This window comes from Pollicipes pollicipes, unplaced genomic scaffold, assembly GCF_011947565.3.
Source record: "Pollicipes pollicipes isolate AB1234 unplaced genomic scaffold, Ppol_2.1 Scaffold_3216;HRSCAF=3773_pilon_pilon_pilon, whole genome shotgun sequence".
NCBI classification, from domain to species: Eukaryota; Metazoa; Arthropoda; class Thecostraca; order Pollicipedomorpha; family Pollicipedidae; genus Pollicipes; species Pollicipes pollicipes.
Window position 1 is genome coordinate 1,719,443 of NW_023596251.1, and position 21,574 is coordinate 1,741,016.

The 21,574-nt window shown below is 57.6% G+C and overlaps 1 protein-coding gene across 1 annotated transcript in view; it reads left to right on the forward strand.

Moving 5' to 3' along the window:
- Positions 1-21,574, forward strand: part of LOC119091005 (leucine-rich repeat extensin-like protein 5) — a 100,287-nt gene that overhangs the window by 39,703 nt on the left and 39,010 nt on the right. The window contains exon 5 of the mRNA XM_037213727.1: positions 6,228-6,272. Within this exon, the coding sequence (XP_037069622.1) occupies positions 6,228-6,272 (45 nt within the window). The remainder of the gene's footprint in view (positions 1-6,227; positions 6,273-21,574) is intronic.

Here is a 21,574-nt window from a genome sequence, read left to right on the forward strand (position 1 = left end):
CCGTGCAGAGACGCGATTTGGCTGCCGGCTACGCGGCCTCGTTTTTCGGTTAGTATCCTTGTTTGTGGTGGGCTGTGGCGCAGGCCTGTAATCGGAGCCCTGCTTGGAGAGTTGCGGTGCAGTTCGCAGTCTGCGCTGCATGGCCGCACGTCGGTTTCCTGAAAGCCTTAGTTGCTATTTTTGGCTCTACTGACAATTTTCCTCCCTGTAAAGCGTGCATCCTCTCGTTACAGAACACATCTGTAGCAGCCGGACCGGTCTTTTGGTTAACCTCGCGTCAGACGCCAACGGGCGAGTGCTGGTTTTGTGGTTTAATTATGCGCGCATCTCGCTCACGGTTCCGACCGATGCTTGATGCATCAAACCCTCGGATTGGCTGCCGGGAAAGCGAGCCGCCATGACACCCTGTGCTGCCCTGTCATTCGTTAGCGATAAGGCCCGTGCAGCCATTGCGTGCACGCTTGTTTGTTTCACTCCTTGGCTACTAGCACCTGGAGTTGATGGGCGGCGGCCCTCGGATGGCTGCTGCCGTAGAACAAACACGGGGCGTGCGGCGTGAGGACGGGCGGGCGATGTGCTGGCGCCTTTCCCCCTGGGCGTGACTACCTCTCACGCGCCACACGCGGGCGTGCGGCGTGAGGACGGGCGGGCGATGTGCTGGCGCCTTTCCTCCTGGGCGTGACTACCTCTCACGCGCCACACGCGGGCGTGAACTAGGTGGAGTCCGCGCCCACGCCGAAAGCAAACAATGTTTTTGCGAACGATTGAAGGAAGGTGCACTGAGTCGGCCACAACTCCTTTCTTAATGGGTTCCGATTCCTTTGGAAAATTAAAGAAAGATTATCAACTCCGACACGTTGGATGAGCCCGGCAATGCATCTGCTCAGACGTATGTCGCCCAACACTGGCAGTCGTGCTTTCACGATGCGGAAGTGCAGTAGCATCAGCATTCCACCCCAACTGAAGAAGAACATTCTACAGACGGGTAAGGTTACGTTACTGGCTCTACAGGACTCCGTGTGATTACGTTATTGGGTCTACGGGGTCCCGCGTGGTAACAAACTCACTATGGTTGGACTCTATCCCGCCTAACCTGCATATTCCCTAACATTTAGAGCACAAAGAAGTGGCATGCCCCCTTTCATTTTTGTGCGGCGGAACCCAGCAGCACATATCGAGCTCCGTGCGCGTGCGTGCGTGCGTGCGTGCTTGCGACGCGTGGTTCGTACGAGTGCGGCGGCCCGGGCAAGATCTATGGCCGATGGGTCGGCGCCCACGGCTTCCTGCACGCGGCAGGCGCCTAGTCGACCGGCACCAATAATTCACGCTGAGGGTGAGGTGTCCCCGCCACCGGCCCGCAGTGCGTGCGCGCGTGCGTCGCCGATGTAGCAGCGTGCGTGTCGTCGGGCGCCTCGTGAGTACGGCTGAGTATGTGCCGTGGGGGCGAAGCTTCCAGCGTCTGGTGTGTACCTTTTGTCATGACATTTGTGCTGCGTAGCTGGCGGGAACGCACGCAGTTCATGCCCGGGGGGGGGGGGGGGGCGATGGAGTCGCAGGCTTCAGGATGCTAGCACTAACAGCTCAGCACCAGATCCTCTGCGCGGACATGAACCCTCCCCTCTTTATTCCTTCGCAGTGCGCATGAGCACGTTCACATCCAGACTGAGGTCACAGCTGTGCTCCCTTCAAGACATGACTCCCGAGGAGGGTCGTATTCTTATTTCACTTAAGTGTCTCTCCGAGACATATAGTACCCTGTTCATCCCTTCCATGTGATTTTTCAGACACAACTTGTGCCTTGTGATGAATACCGCACCTCGATGTCCAATGACATTTTCCAACGCTTGTTAATTCGTTTTTTGGCGGAGGCAGGTTTGAAGTGGTGTGGCCAGCTAGCTATCAGTTTAAAACCACAAGAATACGACCTATTTTCGGCGGCTAAAGCCGCCATGGGACGTGGACGAAGACACGTCCTGACAGAACGTTCAATGGCGAAGACACGTCCTGACAGAACGTTCAAGGACGAAGACACGTCCTGACAGAACGAGAGCGTTCAAGGACGAAGGTTATTAGCAGCCTTTGCAACACCAAAATCACAGAACAACGGCATGATGCCGATTTTGTGTTTTTTTTATAGATGACCCTGTCGTGACGCTGAGTCGCCGCTGTTGTAACGATGCGGCCATAACGCTGCGTAACGCTGCCGTAACGTAGTTCTAGTGGCGCACTCGTCTGTTGTTGGACGTATATCAAAGCTGACGCCTGGCGGAATGAATCGAGTTTGGAGAGGGAGCGCTTTGCGGGACAAAGGATTAAGCAGACGAAAGGAGTCAAGAAATGCCGCGGCTTTGCCTGTGTTTAGCCCAGAAGTTAGATTTCGGCGGATACAGTTCCTGTACGCGCAAGAGCGGTGCAGATAGTAGGTCGCGTGAAAAGACGGGGTGCAGGACAAAGAGGAGGAGACAAGAACGGGTGCATTTTGCCAGCCTCCTGTGCCTAGAGCGCGGCTGCAGTCGCGAACAGTATGGGTCCATGTTGCCAGCCTCCTGTGCCTGGAGCGCGGCTCCTGTCGCGAACAGTATGGGTCCATGTTGCCAGCCTCCTGTGCTTGGAGCGCGGCTGCGGTCACGAACAGTATGGGTCCATGTTGCCAGCCTCCTGTGCCTGGAGCGCGGCTGCCGTCGCGAACAGTATGGGTCCATGTTGCCAGCCTCCTGTGCCTGGAGCGCGGCTGCGGTCGCGAACAGTATGGGTCCATGTTGCCAGCCTCCTGTGCCTGGAGCGCGGCTGCGGTCGCGAACAGTATGGGTCCATTCCGATGTGCGGTAGCCTGGCTTAAAAAGGGCAGCTGAACACGTGGCGGCCATTGGTGATGGGCTGGCCGAGAGGGGAGACGCGGAGGAGCGCGTACCGCATTGTCACGGCCAGGAGGTTTCTTGTCGGCTGTCGGGGACAAGACGCTCCCCAGACGCGGCTCTCCCTGTGATGGATCGATTGGGGACCTTTGAGGCTGAAAACAACAGGCGTAGGCCCGGTTCCGAAGGTTGGAAGATCGTTGCACCGCGCCTTCCGGCTGTGGGAGCCGTGGCCCATGACATGGCGTCTCCCTCGAAATGATGAGACGGCTTGTTTGCGGCTGTTGCCATTTGGCATGGTGTCAGCATCTTCCCTGGTTTCACTGATTGGGACTTAGTCTCCGAGAGTTGAGGCTGCGTCAAAGGCGTGGGGGGGGGGGGGGAGGGGGGCGCAAGCCGCATTTAGAAGCCAGCATTTCCATGTGCCACCGCATTTTGCACGTGATTTTAAACCTTCACGAACAGAGGGGGAAGGGCGCTATGGCTCCCTCTGCTCGTGACATGGCGCCGCTGCCCGTGACATGGCTGGCCATCGCTTCCCGGTGCAGAGGTCCCTTCCTCGCTCACTACGACTGATCTGTGCACAAGGATGGTCTGACGTTCCACTCGCTGTAGATGGGCGGTCCACACGGCCTCTTGGTCTCTGTTGACGTGGATGGCCCGGGGACCAGGTGCCGCCACTGTGGCCACGTTGCCGTCTCCTACCAGAAGCACGTGGCACCGCGCCATGTTAGGGCACGAGTAGACCATTGTAGTTGACGAAAACACCAATGAACAGCGACCGCGCCATGCCCCGGCGTCACGGCATGGCGCTGCCGGCTGGGAGCGCACCTCCGCCACGCCTGGGTCGACACCTTGGGCCGACGCTCCGGCTAGCCCCGCCGACCCCTGCTTGTTTATCCACCTTCTGCCTCCCCCTGCCGCCGGCCCCTGCGCCGCTGATTGTACCGGCGTCACTCGCTAATCGGACACGGACGCGCCGCCGCTGGGTGGTTCGCCCGCGCTCGGATTCTCCCTCCCGCCGCCAGCGCGCCGGCCGACGGCGCCGGTGTCACTCGGTAATCGGACAGGCGCTGTCGACGGCCGGCGCGGCTTGCTCTGAAGCGGACTCGGCGGCGCCGGGCTCTGTTGCAATTACCGAGTATTATGGGCGAGTGATTGGATCTGAAGTCGGCCGGCGACGCGCGCAGGGGAACAATGGGCGGCGGTGCGGCGGCGCGCCCAGGCAGACGCCCGGGGCGGCCCTGCAAGGGCGGAGCCAGCCGGCTGTCTGGGGAGGCCGCCAGCCCGCCGGCTGCGGCCGCTCACGCGACCGGCGTCGTCTACCTTTCCTCGCCGGCGTAGTTTCAAGGCCTAGCCTCGCCCCTGCGGACATCCCCATGTAACCGGCCTGGCCTCGCCCTTGCCCGGGCCCGTATCAGCACGCGGGGCGCCGTGGTGTCGAGCTGGCTTGTCGCCTGAGGCGTCAGCGCTGCCCGCGCTCTCCGGCCGGGGGCGCGTCTCTGAGCTCCGAGCCTCGTCCGGCGCCCGGACGCCTGCGGCTCACGCTCCGGCGGCCGTCGACAGCGACGGGCGCTGGGATCCAGCGTCGGCGCCGACACTGGATCCGTCACCGGCGCCGATCCACCGCCGGCGCGTCGGCTGCTGCTGGGATCTACGCGTCGGCGGCGGCAGATGCCGGGGATCTACCACCGCACGTCATCCGAGGCAGGCTAATTGTATGTCGCACAGGAAAGGACGCAGCAAGATAGAGGTTAGACGAAGCTGCCCTCTTCCCCAGCATGGTGCCTGCCCTCTTCCCGTCGCGCCCCACGGTACTTCCTTCCTTTGCCATGCCGATGCATACAAACATGAACTCGGAAAGGACTTCGGCCGCCTACTTTGCGGACGGTCCTACGCCCGCTCACGCAAACCCCACAGAGTTCGCGGATTTCACGGGGGTTGTGAAGTCCGCGGAACTCTCAGCGCTCACGCAGTGCAGTGAGGCCGCACTGCTGGCGGACTGCACCAAGCCCACACCGCTGACATGGCTGACGTGCTGCCGGCGCTGTGCTGGCGGCGCTGAGCTGGCGGCGCTGGCCGGGCCAGACAGCATAACAGCGGCGGAGCCAAGGCGAGAACCAGGTCGTCTTTGCATCTTTGTGTGCGATTATAGACTGGCCGACAGAGTGAGAACACTGGCTGACGGAGTGAGAACGATGGCCGATCGAGTGTGGGCACTGGGAAACGGAGTTAGAACACTGGCCGACGGAGTGAGAACACTGACCGGTCGAGTGAGAACGCTGGCTGATGGAGTGAGAACACTGGCCGATCTAGTGAGAACGCTGGCTGACGGAGTGAGTGCACTGGGCGACGGAGTGAGAGCGCTGGCTGACGGAGGACCAGGCGCAGAGGGACAGAAAATGACTTGCGCTCACCTCACATGACATTAACCAATCGCGTTCTGGCGCAGACCTGGTCCAAGGACGACCCTAAATATTGAATGCCGTACTTGCCGCATGCAGTAGCCTTTCGCAGGCATGTGCAGGCTTCATATATGATAATGGGGAATGCATGTCCGGCATGGTTATAGGTACGCGGAAAACGTGTGATGACGTCGTTGGCCAGCCCCAGATAGCGGTGCACAATGGACAATGGACATCGCACAGTGCACACACGACACCGCACGTCGTGCAGTGCTCCGTGATCAGCTGGCCGAGGCGGTGCGGCTGCGCTTTGGAGTGGCGGAGGGGTCGTCCCGGCACAGTTGTGACCTGATGTGCTACACGTCTATGTTACTCGCGAAAGTGGTCGAGCTTCCTGGTCACCTGAGGCGGGCACCGCTCGGCAGGGGTGTGCACAGGATTCGTCCCGGAGATCGGGCACAACTAATCAAAATAAAAAGCGAATTTGGCGCGACGTAGGCGCGCGTAATTTCTGGGGTGTCGTAAAACAATATGACTTGCTCGCGATATGCTATTTTTACGTGTCTACCTGAAATTTCAGACTGTCACCCTTTAGTCACATACATGTCTAAACCTTCCATGCATTTGTTAAGGGGGGTGGGGGTGGGATACGAACCCCGGAAAGCTACTATGCGCTCACGCCGCTGTCTCGATCAGAGCTATTCAGTTGTATCAAAATATTGCTGCATTGGTTGATGAAGTGGGCTGCAGCTGTGTCAGTGGCTTCGACGCGTTCCATTGCAATTGCAATGCCTTCAACAATACATCATGGAAAAGGGCCCGTTTAGGCGAGTCTGTCACTTGTTGGCGAGTCTGTCATTTGTTGTCAGCATTCTCCGCGGTCTATGGCTGCGCGCGCTCCACTGGGGTGCCAGATGCAGATCCGTGTAAAGCTGGTGGCAGCTTGTGACGTCTGTCTGTGTTTCAGGACGGAGCGCTGCTGGCGAGGGAGCGCGACCTCCGATCAGAGCAGGTCAGTGGCCTCCGGCAGTTTTCCCGTCCCGTCCCGTACTGGTCGGGGACGCAGCGCTCAGTGCTGCGGGGCTGACGAACGGCACGCGTCCCGGGAACAGGCTCCCACTGGGAGCAGCTTCCGGGACATTTCTGAATGTCTTCATTTGTGTCCCTTACGCCTGTCTCCAATGTAGGGGATTAGCGAATGAAGACGATAACGGACTTTGGGACAAGCCTTCCAAGTACGATTAGTGGACACTTTCCCGGATGAACAGATGTACCTATTCTTCTTTAAGGATAGTTTAACCTGGCTGCGCTGTATTGAACTGCACCAAGCTCGACAGTTACAATACTGTTTGTGTTTCTAAAACCGGCATGGTTATCGTCGATGGCATGGCAAATCGGAAATCTAGATACAGGGGGGGGGGGGGGGGGGGGGGTGAGAGGAGCAACGATCCCCGCTCTCTGTGAAGCTTAAAGCTTTAACCCTAGTGTGTTGCACAGGAACCATTCAGTTGAAAATGAGGAATGACCTCTTGGTTTTTCTCATTCCGTTCCTCATGTCCGGCTGGCACGACTCACGAGCTGGGATCGCGCACGTGTGCGTTTGCATGAATCGAGCGTGAGCCGATTCACTTTCCGTGTGCCATTATGGGTCTCGGCTCATATCAGTCGAGATAATGGCGAGTGCAAGGAAGAGCTGGTAAGATAGCAGCCCCACATGGCAGGACGTCCATTGTCCACGGACATGTCACGCGAGCTCTTGCCGCATGTGGTGAAATGGCGCAGAGCTGAACCGTGGAGGGGCTGGCTAGCTGACGCCTTCACGCGCCGCCCGTTTGACTCGGCTGCGCTCAAACAAGCCGACGCACACTTGGCATCCGCGTGACCAGGGTGCGCGAATTTCGCGCGCTGCGCTATTATGGAGATCAGAGCCGGCCGCCCGGCGGGCCGCCATTTTGTGAACGGTGGTCTGAAGGCATAACGCCGCAAATGACCGTGCAATGCAATCATATGCACAGCCGCCGGGGCGGGTAGAGGGCGGAGGGCGGGGGACGGGGGACGGGGGCGGGGGACGGGGGGCGGGGGGGCGGGGGAGAGACGGTGCGGGGTTCGCATCAACTCACGGAACCGCCGACCGCTGTGGGCCTCCGGGCGGACTTTTGAGGACTTATCGAGACGTGTGGTGTGTCGGGCTTTTGTCCGGACAAGACAGGGTTCTGTCCGGACAAGACAGGGTTCTGTCCGGATCAAGGATCTCTAAGGCCGGGATTCCAGGTAGGGAGGAACTGGTGAAGGCGATGATAAAACCGGCAAACCTGGGGAGAACAAGAGCTTTAAAGTCACGTGCGTTGTGATTATTTCTGGTAATCAACACCACAAAAGTAGTGCTCGTAGTAATTCGAACAGCTCGACGGTGGAACTCTCAAAATGCATGAAATCTAGCGGAAAATTTTGGAGCCGGAATTATGTTGAGTTCTCGCTCGTCGATTATTTGTGGTCGCCAGGCCCCCAGGTATCTGGGGCCATTTGGATGGCGGCTAAGCCAGGCCCAAGTGGAACGAAGTGGAGAACACAGGCGTCTCTTTTGGTTGCACGCGTTCATGGCTCCGTTGGGGGGGGGGGGGGGGGGGGGTCGCCATCTCGCCTTTGTACAGGGTGGTAGATCCGAAGAGAACCAATGAGATGATCACCGACCTAAGTCGCCAAAAACTCATACATTTTGCGTTTTCTCCGTTTTCATGCAAGATATTTTTTTCCGGAACGGCTCTGAAATTCGAAGCTGGATCCATTAGGAGAACCCCTTAGGACATGCCAGAGTAAGGCTAGTGGTAACTGGCCCTCCTTTAGTGAACGTCAATGAAAAAATCCGTTTTTCTAAAATATCTAAAATCTAGGCATGGGCTAAAATCCCTATGCCAGCCGCCACCCCTTGGCTGCACCACCTGATCACGTCAGAGGTGGTGCCGCCTGGTCCGGCCTGCTTTTTGTCACTCCGGACGTGGGCGTGTGTGCTAGCGTGCGCACAGTGTGTCCAGGTGTGGGTGGAGGTGTGCGCATGTGCGCGTGCGCGGCTGTCCAATGATCGGCGTTGCGGCACAGGTGGCCGGCGGCGGGGGCGAGGGGTGAGAGGTGGAGGGGGCGAGGGGTGAGGGGCGAGGGGCGAGGGGGGCGAGAGCCAGAGGGCCGAAAGGCGAGAGGCGAGTGGTCAAGGGGCCAGATGCCAGGGGGCCAGGGGCCGGGGGGCAGGGGGCAGGGACCGGGGGGCAGGGAATGAGGGTTTGAGGGGGTGAGTTGGGGGGGGGATGAGGGGTGGGGGTTAAGAGGGCGCAGGGGCGCAGAGGCACAGAGCTACAGGGACGCAAGGGCGCAGGGGTACCGGCGGGTGGCGTGTGGCCCGGCCGGGTTGCTGTGCCGTACCGCCGCCTGCCGCCCTGCGCCGAACACCCGCCCGCCATTTCAATCCCCGCTGTGGTGCCAGCTCTCGGCGCCTCCGTCACACGGCCCGGGACGGCTCGCTGGGGCCGGAGCCAGCCCCGCCGCCAGGTGGCAGCGGCCCGCCAATGGCTGCACGTGTGGGGAGAGGTGCGATCCAAGTTAGGCTAATTTGCGCTGGATTCGTTTGCACCTCATGCGGGACCAGCCAGCCAGGTGGTGCGTGCTGTGTTGCTGCTTCGCATTCGCATGCCGTTCATAGGGAGTGAGAGAAAGAGCGGGTGAGTGCGAAGAGAGTGAGGTGAATGTAGCTCGTGCTTTTCAAAGGCAGCCACTGATGCCAGACGTCTTATGTTCTTCGTAAGCCCCTGAGTGTCAGTTGACAAGCGCGCAGTGTGCCATTGCGTTTGTAGCCATTGAGAAGCCATTGAGTTTGTACCACTATGGGCCCTGCCTGTAGAGGCCGTGGAGACTGAAGCCACCTCTCTGAAGCCACCGAGCTGTCGGTCATTTGTGGAAGTCAGTCTCAGAGATCGCCATTGTCGCCCCGCCGATGCGCGCCCCGTTTTATGCGTTTAATTCAGCTCGGGGCTGAAGCTAGTGAAAGACCGATCGTACAGCATGCCGTCAGACGCGAACGATGCAGCCCGTTGAGCTGGACCCGGCAGACAAACAGCGCGTTCTGCACGCAATCGCTCCTGATAAGGCCCTGGGTCGTGCCCGGCGGGTTACGGCGCCTATCCGGGTGTATTACGCTGTGCCACGCCTCAAGATCACACGCATTTGATCGTGCCCGCGGACACACGTCGGCGAGGTTTTTTGGAGAGCTCTGCACGTCGGATATCCACGCTCGCGGTCTCCGCACGTTCGACTTTTGAAAATGGGCGACGCCTTCGTCCTTGGCTAGTCTAATGACGCACATTTTGGGAGCGGTGCGTCGCGGTGCGTGCCTTGTTCCCCGGCACGGATGTCATCAAAGGGAACGTGGCGAAGCGGGTGCATTTGAGTGCCTGGGACTGTTTAGTGGGTGGCCGGCACCGATTGGTGTGCCGAGACCGACTGGTGTGCCGAGACTGGCCTCAGCTGAATATGTCGCCTCCCCGCAAACGCGGTACCGTTAGGCCATCACCTACTGCCGATGCTTTAAACACGCAGATATGGCATGTGTATTTAACCACTCCGGCCAGTGTAGCAACGGACGGACGTTTCAAACTCCGGACACGGCCGCGTCGCGCCGTTTTCCACATGGGCGTTGAGCTGGCATGGCTTGCTGGTGTCAGCCAATGCGTGCCCACTGCAGCTGCCTGAGGTGACATGGTGTTGCCCACAGCAGCATGCCCCTTTGACCGAGTGTTGCCCACCGGAGCGTCGGGCTGACATGACCTCTGTCGTGCCGGTCGCCCGGCCGGCGGTGACGGCACGGTCCAGCACGCCCCGTGGCCTTGGCCGGCTGTTTAACCAATTAAAAGGCGCACGCGCCTGGCCCGTGTGCCGTCCGCCGGCGTGCTCATTTAGCCCGAATTCCTTCGCGGTGCATAATGGCGCTAGATGGTATCACATGCCCCCCCCCCCTCCCTCCCCCCCTTCTCCCTCCCCTTCACGCCCTCGGGCCTCCGAACAGAGCACGAACTGCAGGCGATGTTTGTCGGCGTGCGGCCGAAAGGAGTGCGTCCACTTGTATCGCTTTGAGGACTTTGCAGCGGCAGTTTGTCGGTGTTGAATCAAGTGACGGGCCGTTTTGGACGCTGGGAAGCGCTCAGTCTGCCCTGTGTGGCTTGCGCTTAGGGGCGCCCGCGCGCACTTGGCAATGCCGTGAAACTGTTGCCACTGCCTTTGCGCAAACATCGCAGTAACAGTGTCGTGAAATAAAGGAGCTAACGGTCCGACTGTGCCCATACATTTCGGTCGACCGTCGGACGTTGCGGAGGGCCGAAGCCATACGGTCGGTGCGCCATGCACCCGTGTATTACCAGTCATTAGACGTGCTTATCACGGCGCGGGCCGCCGTGTAGCTTGTCCGACATCAATGCACTCGGCTCATAAGCTTGCCGCGGCGGTGCGGCACGGCCAGGACCCTGTTCAAACACACGGCCGCCATTTTCGTCACACCCGGCTGCCGGCCCAGTTGGTGTCGCTTGTGCTGGCCATCGTCTGAACGGAGGAGCCATTGGCGCGAAGCGTGGCGCGGAGAGGTGTCGTGATGCACTCTTGCCATTCAGCGCGGATGGCGAGATATCTTTGGGAGGAGGAGCGGCGCTGGGGAACGTACGCTTGTACCGGGCTAACTGGTTGATAAGTATCCACTTGTACCAGGGTTAAGTGAGTGGGAAGTGCCCGCTTTAATCACTCGACGTGAGACACTTTTCAGTGCCCCAGGGCGCCGCCGCCAGCTGGGGGCGCTGTCGATCTGTGTTATTTTGCGAGGCGTCTGCCTGTATTGCTGATTCGGCCTGCCCAGTGCTGGGGAAAAAAACAATCGTCACGCAGGGCCCACGTCCGTTGGGTATGGAGGCAAAGGAACGGCTGTTCATTTGTCTCGGCTACCGACACCTGTCGGCGCAGCGCGAAGGCAGATCAGCGTTCACTTCACCACCGCGAAGGCGGATCAGAGTTCACTGCACCACCGGTGCGCCCTTTGCGAGAAAACAATTTTCGCATGCAGGAGAAGCTTCTGACAGACGGTTCTGTGCTGAACATGAACAAAAGATGAAAAATGAGGATAAGATAAAACAAGAAGCATCACATGGTATCACAAAATTCAGCCGTGTTATCGCTGAGGACCCTATCAAGATCCCACCAAAAGATGGTACAGGGTATCGGTACCAATTACATCATCATAAGGTATATTTGCAAAAAACGACCTCGATGTATTTTCATGGAAAGTGGCCACCCGTCAGAAAATGACAGACCGATTAAACAACAGCGGACGACATTTGCCCCCCTGGGTGACGACGAAGGCTGAAACTGATCCTGGGTGTCTGAACTGTATCTGGTCCTAGGCGCCTGAACTGCATCTGGTCCTGGGTGTCTGAACTGCATCTGGTCCTGGGTGTCTGAACTGCATCTGGTCCTGGGTGTCTGAACTGCATCTGGTCCTGGGCGTCTGAACTGCATCTGGTCCAGCGATCGGGCCGCGACTTACGCCTGAATAAGTCGTTTCCTTGAATGGGGCAAGATCCGAGGCTGCCTCGGGCCTCAGGGTTGTCCGACGCCGTATTGGAGGGTCGACTGCACGACCCAAGAGGTGCCAGAGTGGTGTTCCGTGAGGTCCAGCGGCCCCAGGAACCATCTTTTTCCATAAGTGCACACAATCCAACGGCGACAGCGCACGAGTGGCCCGTCAGCGAGCCGAAGTGTTCCTGGAGGCAGCTGGAGCAGGAGCCTGATGGCGGCGACGAGGACACGTGGTCCCAGCATGCCGGGCCACTGCCCACGTGCCGAGGGTGGCCCTGACCTGGCTGGAGCACATCTTCGTGGAGCGCACCATCAGCCACAGGACGGACACCCGTAACCGCCTCACTCTCCGGCTCAGGATGTCCATAGGTCTGCGTTAACCACTGCACGTCAGGGAGACCAGAGGTGTGGGGCTCGATTGCCCGCGGGGCCCGCTCTTCCTGCCAGGGCGAAAGGCAGCCGTCGTCATGTAGCCTCAGCAGCTGAGTGCGTCGGAAAGCTCCACGATTCTCTGGATCTGATGCCTCTGGATTGTCATCTAAGGGCCCCCTGAAATCCCGAGTCGACACGGCGAGATTTTGGAGCCTCGGTGACCTGAAAAGTGTCATCGGCCATCGTGTGCCATCAGGTGCCATCGGCCATTGGGTGCCATCGGGTGCCATCGGCCATCGGGTGCCACCGAATGCCATTGGCCAGGTGGCGCGCAAAATCAGACGCGAGGCGCGCGCAAGGGTTATCGGCGAGGTGACAGGCGTGCAGATCTGCCTCTTCCCAAAAGGGCTCACCTGGGGCACGTGCTATTAATAGTTCCTTGAGTGGTGGCAAGATTAGAACGGTGCATGTAATGCGCAAATCTCCGTGGTTCGGTCAGTATTTTCCATCACTGCCTTTGTCAGTGTGGGTTCGGGTGATCGGGCCCTCGGCTCCCCCATTTGCACAAAACGACGTCCCTGACGGAGGGCGTGCGACCTTGATTGTTTCAGCTGAGCCCTTTGATGCCGTACGGAATGTCCAGATTGTGGTGTGTCTCCACCGTTCTCCTAGTTTGGTGCCGATGTCACAGCGGTGTTATTTCCCTCCGTCCCGGCGTTGGCCGCCTGGTGATGCCCCTTGCCCGGTTTTTATCGCAAAGGGCGGCGTGGACTGGGGCATGGAACGATTCTGCACAGCTGTTTTTGGCCTTGAATCTGTGGGCTAGACTTTGGAATTCCTTGCGGAGGTGAACAAACAGGGCTCTGTGATCTTGCATTAAACTGACAGAAATGTGAAAAATGCCTTATGTTCTTCATCTGTCGGCGGCGAGTCCATGCAGGGCTGGTCGTTTGATATGGTATCTCGAATGTCTGCCTTGGCATGCAGTTTGTGGCTCGGGGCGCGTTCGGTCGCGTGCTAATGTGGGATGATTAGCAGGAATCCTGGCCAATTATCGACAATCACGTTTGGTTTTGCTGACACGAAAAGTTATTGCAGAAAGTTGTCGGTGCTGATAGGCAATTCGGGGAAATATTCAGATCGATGTCAAAAAATAGATAATTTTCCATGGACTCCCGGATCGTTGGCGAAGTCGTGACCGAGTCGGTCTCTGTGTTGGTATGCTAGATGGGGAGGGGTGCAGATGCCGGACTCCTTTTGCCAGCCATAGTCCAAGTTATCTCGCGAATGCCTACGATGTGCCATTTGCGGCGCGCGTGACGAAATCGCTGTAGAGTGCACGACGTGGTCCGTCGCCGTGGTCGCTGTAGAGTGCACGACATGGTCCGTCGCCGTGGTCGCTGTAGAGTGCACAGCGTGGTCCGTCGCCGTGGTCGCTGTAGAGTGCACGACATGGTCCGTCGCCGTGGTCGCTGTAGAGTGCACGGCGTGGTCCGTCGCCGTGGTCGCTGTAGGGTGCACGGCGTGGTCCGTCCTCCACGTAAACGTGTGCTTCCACACGTGATTCATGCGTGGATGCCGACGTGTTGAGCCAGCTGAAAAAAATAGCGACTGGCGAATTATCAAGCGTATATTGATTACACGCCCGAACGAACCCTACGCCCCGAGCGCTTCCAGTTTCTGACTGCTCAGGTTTCGTTTCAGCTGTAGTGTGTGGTTCTATCGGGCGGGATGGATCAGGTGTAACTGCGTACCTACAAACATTCAACCAGAGGGAGATTGGCGCTCGTGGTCCGCTGAGCCGCCGTATCTATTGACTGAAGCGTGCTGTCGCCATGTAGTTTGCCATTAGCCATTTAGGGTCGAAAGTCACTGATTCCATGAAATCATGTTGAAGGAACGTTTCACATCTGAAGATATTGAAGGAAACATCATATAGGATGAAACATGCTCACTTATAACTACTGTCATACTTAAAGTGGAAAAGACTGCTGTAGACAACACAATTTCTCTGTTAAACAAATATGGTCATCAATACGTCATTGCTGAATAACGTCATCACACCTTGCACAAAATTGGTTGAGGGCCAGTTGACGGCCGTTGTATCTGGAAATCGTGCTGACTAACGCCAGATATGAACGTCTCGACAGTCGTAATTTTATTGTCCTTGATCGCTGCAAGTCTTATGAAATGACAGGATTTGAATAACGTTTTTATAATTTTATGAATATCAAGGTAGCATTGAAATATTCTCCCCCCCATCAAAAAATCCACTGATTTCGCGAGCGTTTAGCTCAGAAACTAGAGGGGTTTAGGTCTTATGAGCGGCAGGGCTGTGAACCGCACTGCATGATCTTCACGATGGCTATTTCAGTCCAAAACCTCATAGAAACGTGGAACGCTCCCCTTAACAGATATCAGCCAACATAGGACATGAAGTGACATGGTCTGTCATCCGTCCAGAAGTCGTGCGCTCCTTAGATTATATCGGCTATGTGTCAGCGATGCATCAACGAACTCAAAAGATGCATTGAGGCTGGTGCTGGCGCGATGCCGCCCCGGGCTTGCCAGGCTCTGCGTGGCTCGTGGTTTGCTGCGGCGCGAGGATCGCAGCTGCCCGTGTTACGCAGTGATTAAATGTCCCGGGGGGCGGGGCGAGGGGGAGTCCTCCCGCCGCCAGTTCCCGGGCACCTGGCGAATTGGCCGCCTCTGCAGGGCCCTGCTGTCTGGTGTGGAGGGCAGGCAAGGCAAGCCTTTGCGGATACTGCAGTGGGCTACGTTTACTACACCGTTCTGGCAAGAAAGCTATTGCAATAGCACGGCGGTCGGTGTCGGCTAATCGTTGTCTCGCATTCGAGACTGCACAAAGGCGCATCCAGGATCAAAGCTTGGATGTGTCAAAGTCCCATTGTCGCAGTAGCTCCTCAAATGACAGTGTCGAAGGAAGATCGTGTTTTTTTTCTTCACGGACGCGCACGGCATGGGGTCGCTAGCCATCCATAAATATGTGACTGGATGGAGCAGGTCTATGCCATCGGTTTGCTGGGCTGCGTCGGCGTGCCTGGCGATGGTCATTAGTGCGATCCGGACAGGAGTACGGAATCTGCGATGTCTCCATGTCTCCATGTCTCCATGTCTCCATGTCTCCTGAGGCGCGGCCAGCGAGGTCCCAACCTTGTGTTGGATTCACCAACTTCGTTCGTCCTCTGCTTGCCTGCGGCCTGAGCCTTGACTGAAGAGAGTGCGTCTTGTGCGTTCACGAGTACTGAAATAGAACGACCCACTGCCAGCAAACGCCGGAGTCTTACGGTGCACCGATTACTGGGGCCACTCTGCCCCCCCCCCCCCCAGCAGTGGCTTTTCATCGCCGTATCGACCAGTGGTCCGTGCGGCGACGCCTCGCCCTCTTGCAGCGACCAGCCGCTTCCTCCCGCATCGATCTCTTCTCTCGCTCGCCACCACTCCCCGCGGACCCGGGCCGATCCCCTCGCCTTCGTCGCCACCACCCTGCCTCCGCCACTGATCCCGCGGGTGCCCGCTCATGACCGCCACGTGCACCACGTGCGCGGCGTGTGGCCCGTGCTGCGCGCCGGGCGGCAGCGCACGGCAGCGCGGACCGAGGCGTCGCGCCGAGGCTGCACGGGTATCGCGGGACGCCCGGACGCCGCTGACGACGTGGCACCGAGGCGCAGCGCTGCTGGCCGGGATCCGACCCGAGACGGGACCCATCACCTGATGACGTCACGCAGTGGCCTGACCTGACCCAACGAGGATGCGCGTCAGCCGGAGTTGACGCGCGCTCGCCGGGTGTGAGTCGGTCGGGCGGCGACACGTGGCGGCGCGGTCGTGCCGACGCGCACGCGCTCCGTGGCCCTCGGCCGCCCGGCCGCCCGTAATGAGAGCCTGGTGCCCGGCCCGACTGACATTTTGAGAGTACCTGGCGACGGCGTGCCCCGTTTATCGAGCGGTAAACAGGCGACGCACCGGCTGGCGCGCCGCGGCCCGTCCTGGGCAGCGCTGGATTAGCGAGTGACGATGGCTAATTGTAGCTTATCTGTAGGGGGCGGCCGGCGGCGACTATTAAATAGGGTTTGTAATATTGCTTTTGAATGGAGACTGCCCGCCGACGAGGGGAGGGGGACGGTGGACCCTGGCTCGGGTAATCTTCGCCCGCTGGACGGTCTGGACCGGCGGCTGGACCGGCGGCTGGACCGCTGTGGACTGCCATGGACCGCTCTGAAATGCCTTCGGCTGATCCACCCTGGTCCACCGCCCGCTGGGCCTCCCTACCGTTCGCCGGATCGCTCCGGACCACACGGCCCCCAGAACCGAACCTCATGGGACTTAACATCAGTATGTGGGGAAGTCTCCGCAAGACTTCACTGACCTCGCAAGAAGTCAATTGTCGCCTCCGCACAGTCTTTCTCTATCCTTCCGTGGTGTTTCATCCGTTCCGTCGCCTCCCCACTCCTCCCTTTCTCCTCCGTGTGTCTGTCGCGGTGTCCTTTCCTCTCTTCCGCGGTCTCCTCTCTGTTCCTACCTGATATCTCCTCCATATCGTGATCTCCCCTCTGTCCTGTACTCACCCAAGCGCCTTCTGGTCTGGACGCTACCCGTGACCTCCACACGAGTCTTTCCCCATCCTGCGCGATCCTCACTGGCCGTGGTCCCTTCAGCGTCCTGTGGCGACAGCTGGGGCCCGCCGGGCCGTTTGGGCAGACCGGGCCCGCTCGGCCTCTGGCCACGTCGTCGAGACATTCCTCCGTCACGCTGAGGAGCCCCGCGGCGCGCCGCTCACATGCCCGCGAGGGCCGTATTGAACGCCATCGGCCGCGCGGAGGACTTCGGCTCCCAGGGACCGAGTTCGAATCCCGCCAACTGCAAAAATATTTCGCTAGTGCTTTGGCGCCAGCCGAGATGGCTACTTACGACAAACTGATCACCGCAGCAGTTGCACACGACAACAAACAATCCAAGAGACTTTCGTCGTGTGCCGGCCCATCAGTCCCGGTGCCTCTATCGTCCGCTAGACGTGCCGCTGCGTGCTCGAGCTGCGCGCTGGGCTGCTGCTGGCAGCGTGATGGCCTGCAGAACACCGCTTGGAGCGGGAATACGGCTATGGCACTGTTCTCTGGATTCCAAATTGATGGGCGTCGTAAACGAATCTGCGGCGTTGAGCAGCGCGCGCGCTTTGGTTATCAATGTTTGGCACTGTTAGAAAATACGCCGACTACTCGCATGGCCGGATGACGCTCAGATCGGGCGGCTGGGATGTCCAGAGTGACGTAGTTCCTCATTATGTTGCACGCTTGGCCACTTCCTCGTTTTGTTAGCTCTGAATTTCGAGGGAAATATGAATGCTGGTTTATGGCGGGTGGTTCCAGAAGTGTGTTGTTTATTATGCTCCCAGTATGAGCGCCGCCAGCTTTTACACAAGCGTAGTGGCTTGTGTGATGTGCCATTCTGAGACTGATTTTGATAAGCAATGATTCTGAGCTTGCTTTTGAGCGGGTTTTGGACCATGGAAAAACCTCGGTTTGTTCGCTCTTACATACGCACACGATATGTTCCATGCCTGTCGCGAAACACCTCGTCGTGATTCGTATGACATGTTTATGTGCCAGCCTTGTATTGTATTGCATTGCTTGCTGGTGCACCCACCCACTGTTCGATGTTACGACGCTCGTCGCGGTGGTCAAAATTAAGCGATCAAAAGGCAGCGTAAGGAAAGGAAAGGCATATTGGGGGTGGGGGGCTGCTAGGATGGATGTGGGGATGGAAAGAGCCGCGTTCGATCTGTCGTCAGCACGTTTGTCTGCACCAGTCACGGCCCAGTATTCGCTCAACATCATGTCACGTGATCACGAAGCCAGGTGGCCTGCGACGTCACGCGCCGGCTGACAATGATCCTACAATTTTTGTTAGGCCTTCAGCACGGAGAGAAAGCGCTACGATATTACAATTCACTCTGGCAAGGAAGCGAGGCTTGATTTGGTTGTCCTTGCGTTGGCGAGTACGTTGGATGGGGCGGGGGCACTCTTCTCTAATTTTGGGAGAAATGCGGCATGAGATAGACAAGGAGGAAATACAAATGCCAAAAGCAGCCATGAAAAGGTGAGTGACAGTGGTTGGTGTGGTGTGGCTGCGTTGCCCAGCAAGTCAATAGCGCTACAAGTAAATAGTTGAAGTGAGAAGGAAAAATTGAAATAGATTGGAAATGGAAAGAAGCACTAGCATACGGATGGGATAGATAATGGTAATACTGGAGCAGAACCCACACTTCCAAACACCGCTTCGTACGTTTGTGTGTCGGTATCGGCGGTAAGCCAGAGTTAGTATGTGGTTTGAAGTAAAAATTAAAGGAAGAAGGGAAAGTAAGGTTTAAAAACTCTCCCGTCACTCCTCACATCGAACGCACCTTCAGCACACATGAAGTCACGCATTCCAGCTGACAAACATGCTGACGACAGATCGAACGGAGCCAAGGCTGGATAGGGGGGAGGGGAAAGGTTAAGGAAATTATTTTTCGGTCGGGTTGCCAGCTATGATAGGCGCTCAACAGACCGCAGCACAAGGATGGGTGGGGGCGAGAACAGAGCATAAAAACAAATGATGCGTAAATATTCATGAAGGATGGCGAGTTTGCTCTCAAATTTAAAGTTCGCTATCGCTGTCGCGAAGCGTGGGCCGAGCCGCCCGCGCTCCGCTCGCTGCTTCGCCCCTCGCTTCACCCTCTCTTGCCTCGTCGCTTCGCTGGCGGGCTGGCCGCCGCCGCGCCGCTGTTGTCGCGGACCGCGCGCGGCCGGGTGCGGCGCCGTGCCGGCCTGCCGCGTCGCCAGTGCCGAGCGGGCCGGCACTTCCTGGGCCGTCCTGCGCTAGCCCGGCCCGGCGCGGCACGGCCCGGCGCGGCGCGGTTAGACCCACCCGGCCATGACCAGTCGCGCAGGGGCGACCCCAGCCGCGCCGGCAGCGCCGTCGACGGCCGGCGTCACGTCCGTGTTCGGCCGGTCAGGGTGTGCTCGCGGAGCGCGGCGGGACCGGTCCCGACTGGCCGTCCTGGATCGGCTGGGGGCCACCCCTGGGTCGGCCCCTGGATCCGCCGCTGCCCGCTGCAGCCCGCGCGCTCCGCGCCGGTTGATCCAGTCTAAGCTCACGGCGGGGTAAGTCGGGCAGACAAGCCGGCTTTAGAATAGCCCGGAGATGGCTTGGTGAGGCCGTGGTCTGCACGACACCGGAGCACCACCGTCAACAAAGTGGTATGGAGCCAGGGGGGGGGGGGGGGCAGGTCGTTTGTTCGGCTCACAGGACTCACTCACGGCCATATTTTGCTTCCCTTCCATGAATGCGATAACTGCAAAATAATTGAAGCGGTCTTTTAAGACGAAGAAGTAGCTGAAGTAAGTGCATCCAAAAATTGTACATATCTTCAAGCCCTCTATGGCTCGGCTCACCTGGGCGGGCTGAGTGCTCACGCTGCCGATGCTTCTCAGCGCTGTAAGCGGCTACAACTTGAAAGACACCGTCTGCTGCAGCCGGCGCCCTGTTGCCTTCACCGAGGCGTGGACAGAGCGGGGAATATAGCGTAATTCTAACGCTCGCGATCAGGCAACAGCGGGCCCCCAACCCCCGATGTTTGCTACATTGACTTTGCAACTTTCACTTCATGGTTGGCATGCTCAGGTGCATATGCATGCTTCTGGGTATTGTATGTTGTGGGTAGGCTGATGGGTCGTTTTAATATATGTTCCGCCCATACCTAGAACGTAATCAAGTTTTGGTGGGCCCAACCCCTACCAAAACATCCTTTGGTCTTTTATATGCAGAAAGTTGTGCCGTCGTACTCTCTTGGCGGTTTTCTTTCCGTCAGAAGTTTTCTCGTTACGTTGTAATAATTCTGGAAAGTTTCGGCGTTAACACTGATCATGCGGAAGTTGAGAACCACGAAGTTGGATTTTCATTAACGTAAGGTTTTGGTTCAAAATGCTGCAGCTGCAGGGAAAGCTCAACGCCGACAATAGTTACATTTTCATTAACGTAGGGTTATGGTCCATAGTGCTGCAGCTGTAGAGAAAGCTCAATGCCGACAATAGTTGCATTTTCATTAATGCAGCGTTTTGGTCCATAGTGCTGCAGCTGTAGAGAAAGCTCAACGCCGACAATAGTTACATTTTCATTAACGTAGGGTTTTGGTCCATAGTGCTGCAGCTGTAGAGAAAGCTCAATGCCGACAACAGTTACATTTTCATTAACGTAGGGTTATGGTCCATAGTGCTGCAGCTGTAGAGAAAGCTCAACGCCGACAATAGTTACATTTTCATTAACGTAGGGTTTTGGTCCATAGTGCTGCAGCTGTAGAGAAAGCTCAATGCCGACAATAGTTACATTTTCATTAACGTAGGGCTTTGGTCCATAGTGCTGCAGCTGTAGGGAAAGCTCAACGCCGGCAATAGTTACATTGAGTTACAATAGTTAAATAGTTACAATTTATAGTTCAAATAGTTACAATTAATATATTAACTAAATAGTCAATAGTTCGGCAATAGTTACATTGCACACGGCCGACAATCTTTCAGGTGTTGAGAACGGTTGCAGTTCAAAACATCCTTTTTGGAATCAGAATGTTTTGTCCGTTTTCTGAAAATAAGGCTGAAAAGTTTGTGGTACTCGCGCGGTGCCGTGTATGCAGTGTGCAACATTTCATGTCTTGACAGGTGTCTAGTCTGCAAGAAATCAGGTTGACATTTGAAGGTGAAGCCTTTCACCTTCAAATACTCGGGCGAAACGTTTCTCGCCTTGACGTGCGCAGAGGTCAATGGGGTCAATTGGGCAGAGGTCAGTGCCATGAGGAGGCGGCAGAAGTCCGTCGGCCTTTGGTACAGTGACCGGATCCTGGAGCTGGCGGGGTCGAGGTCGTCTGGAGAGCGATGCTGTTCCAGGGGTGCGCGGGTAGCCGGGCCGAGCGCAGCGCTGCGTGCTCGTCACCACTCGAAGACCGCACCGCTTCGTTAACTCTATTTACGGTCACTGGAAAGGTACCTTGGAAAGCAGGTCCAGATTGTCGCCATGTGTCGTGCCATTGCAGAGCATTGTGGTTAAGCTAATTTGAAAAGCGCCCGGAGAGTAGGGCGGGCACATCCATCAGACATCACCAGTATCACGGCATCATGCTATCACTGGCAATAAACGCAAAAGTCCGCCTCGCTCCTCTGCCGATGTGCTCAGTGTTCCGTGGTTTGGATTACGTAACCAATTGGTTAGTCAACTTTATAGGCCTGTTCGCGACCCCTGTGGCGCCAAATTGGCTCTGACGACCAATTTCTCACGGTGACCTTGCATTCA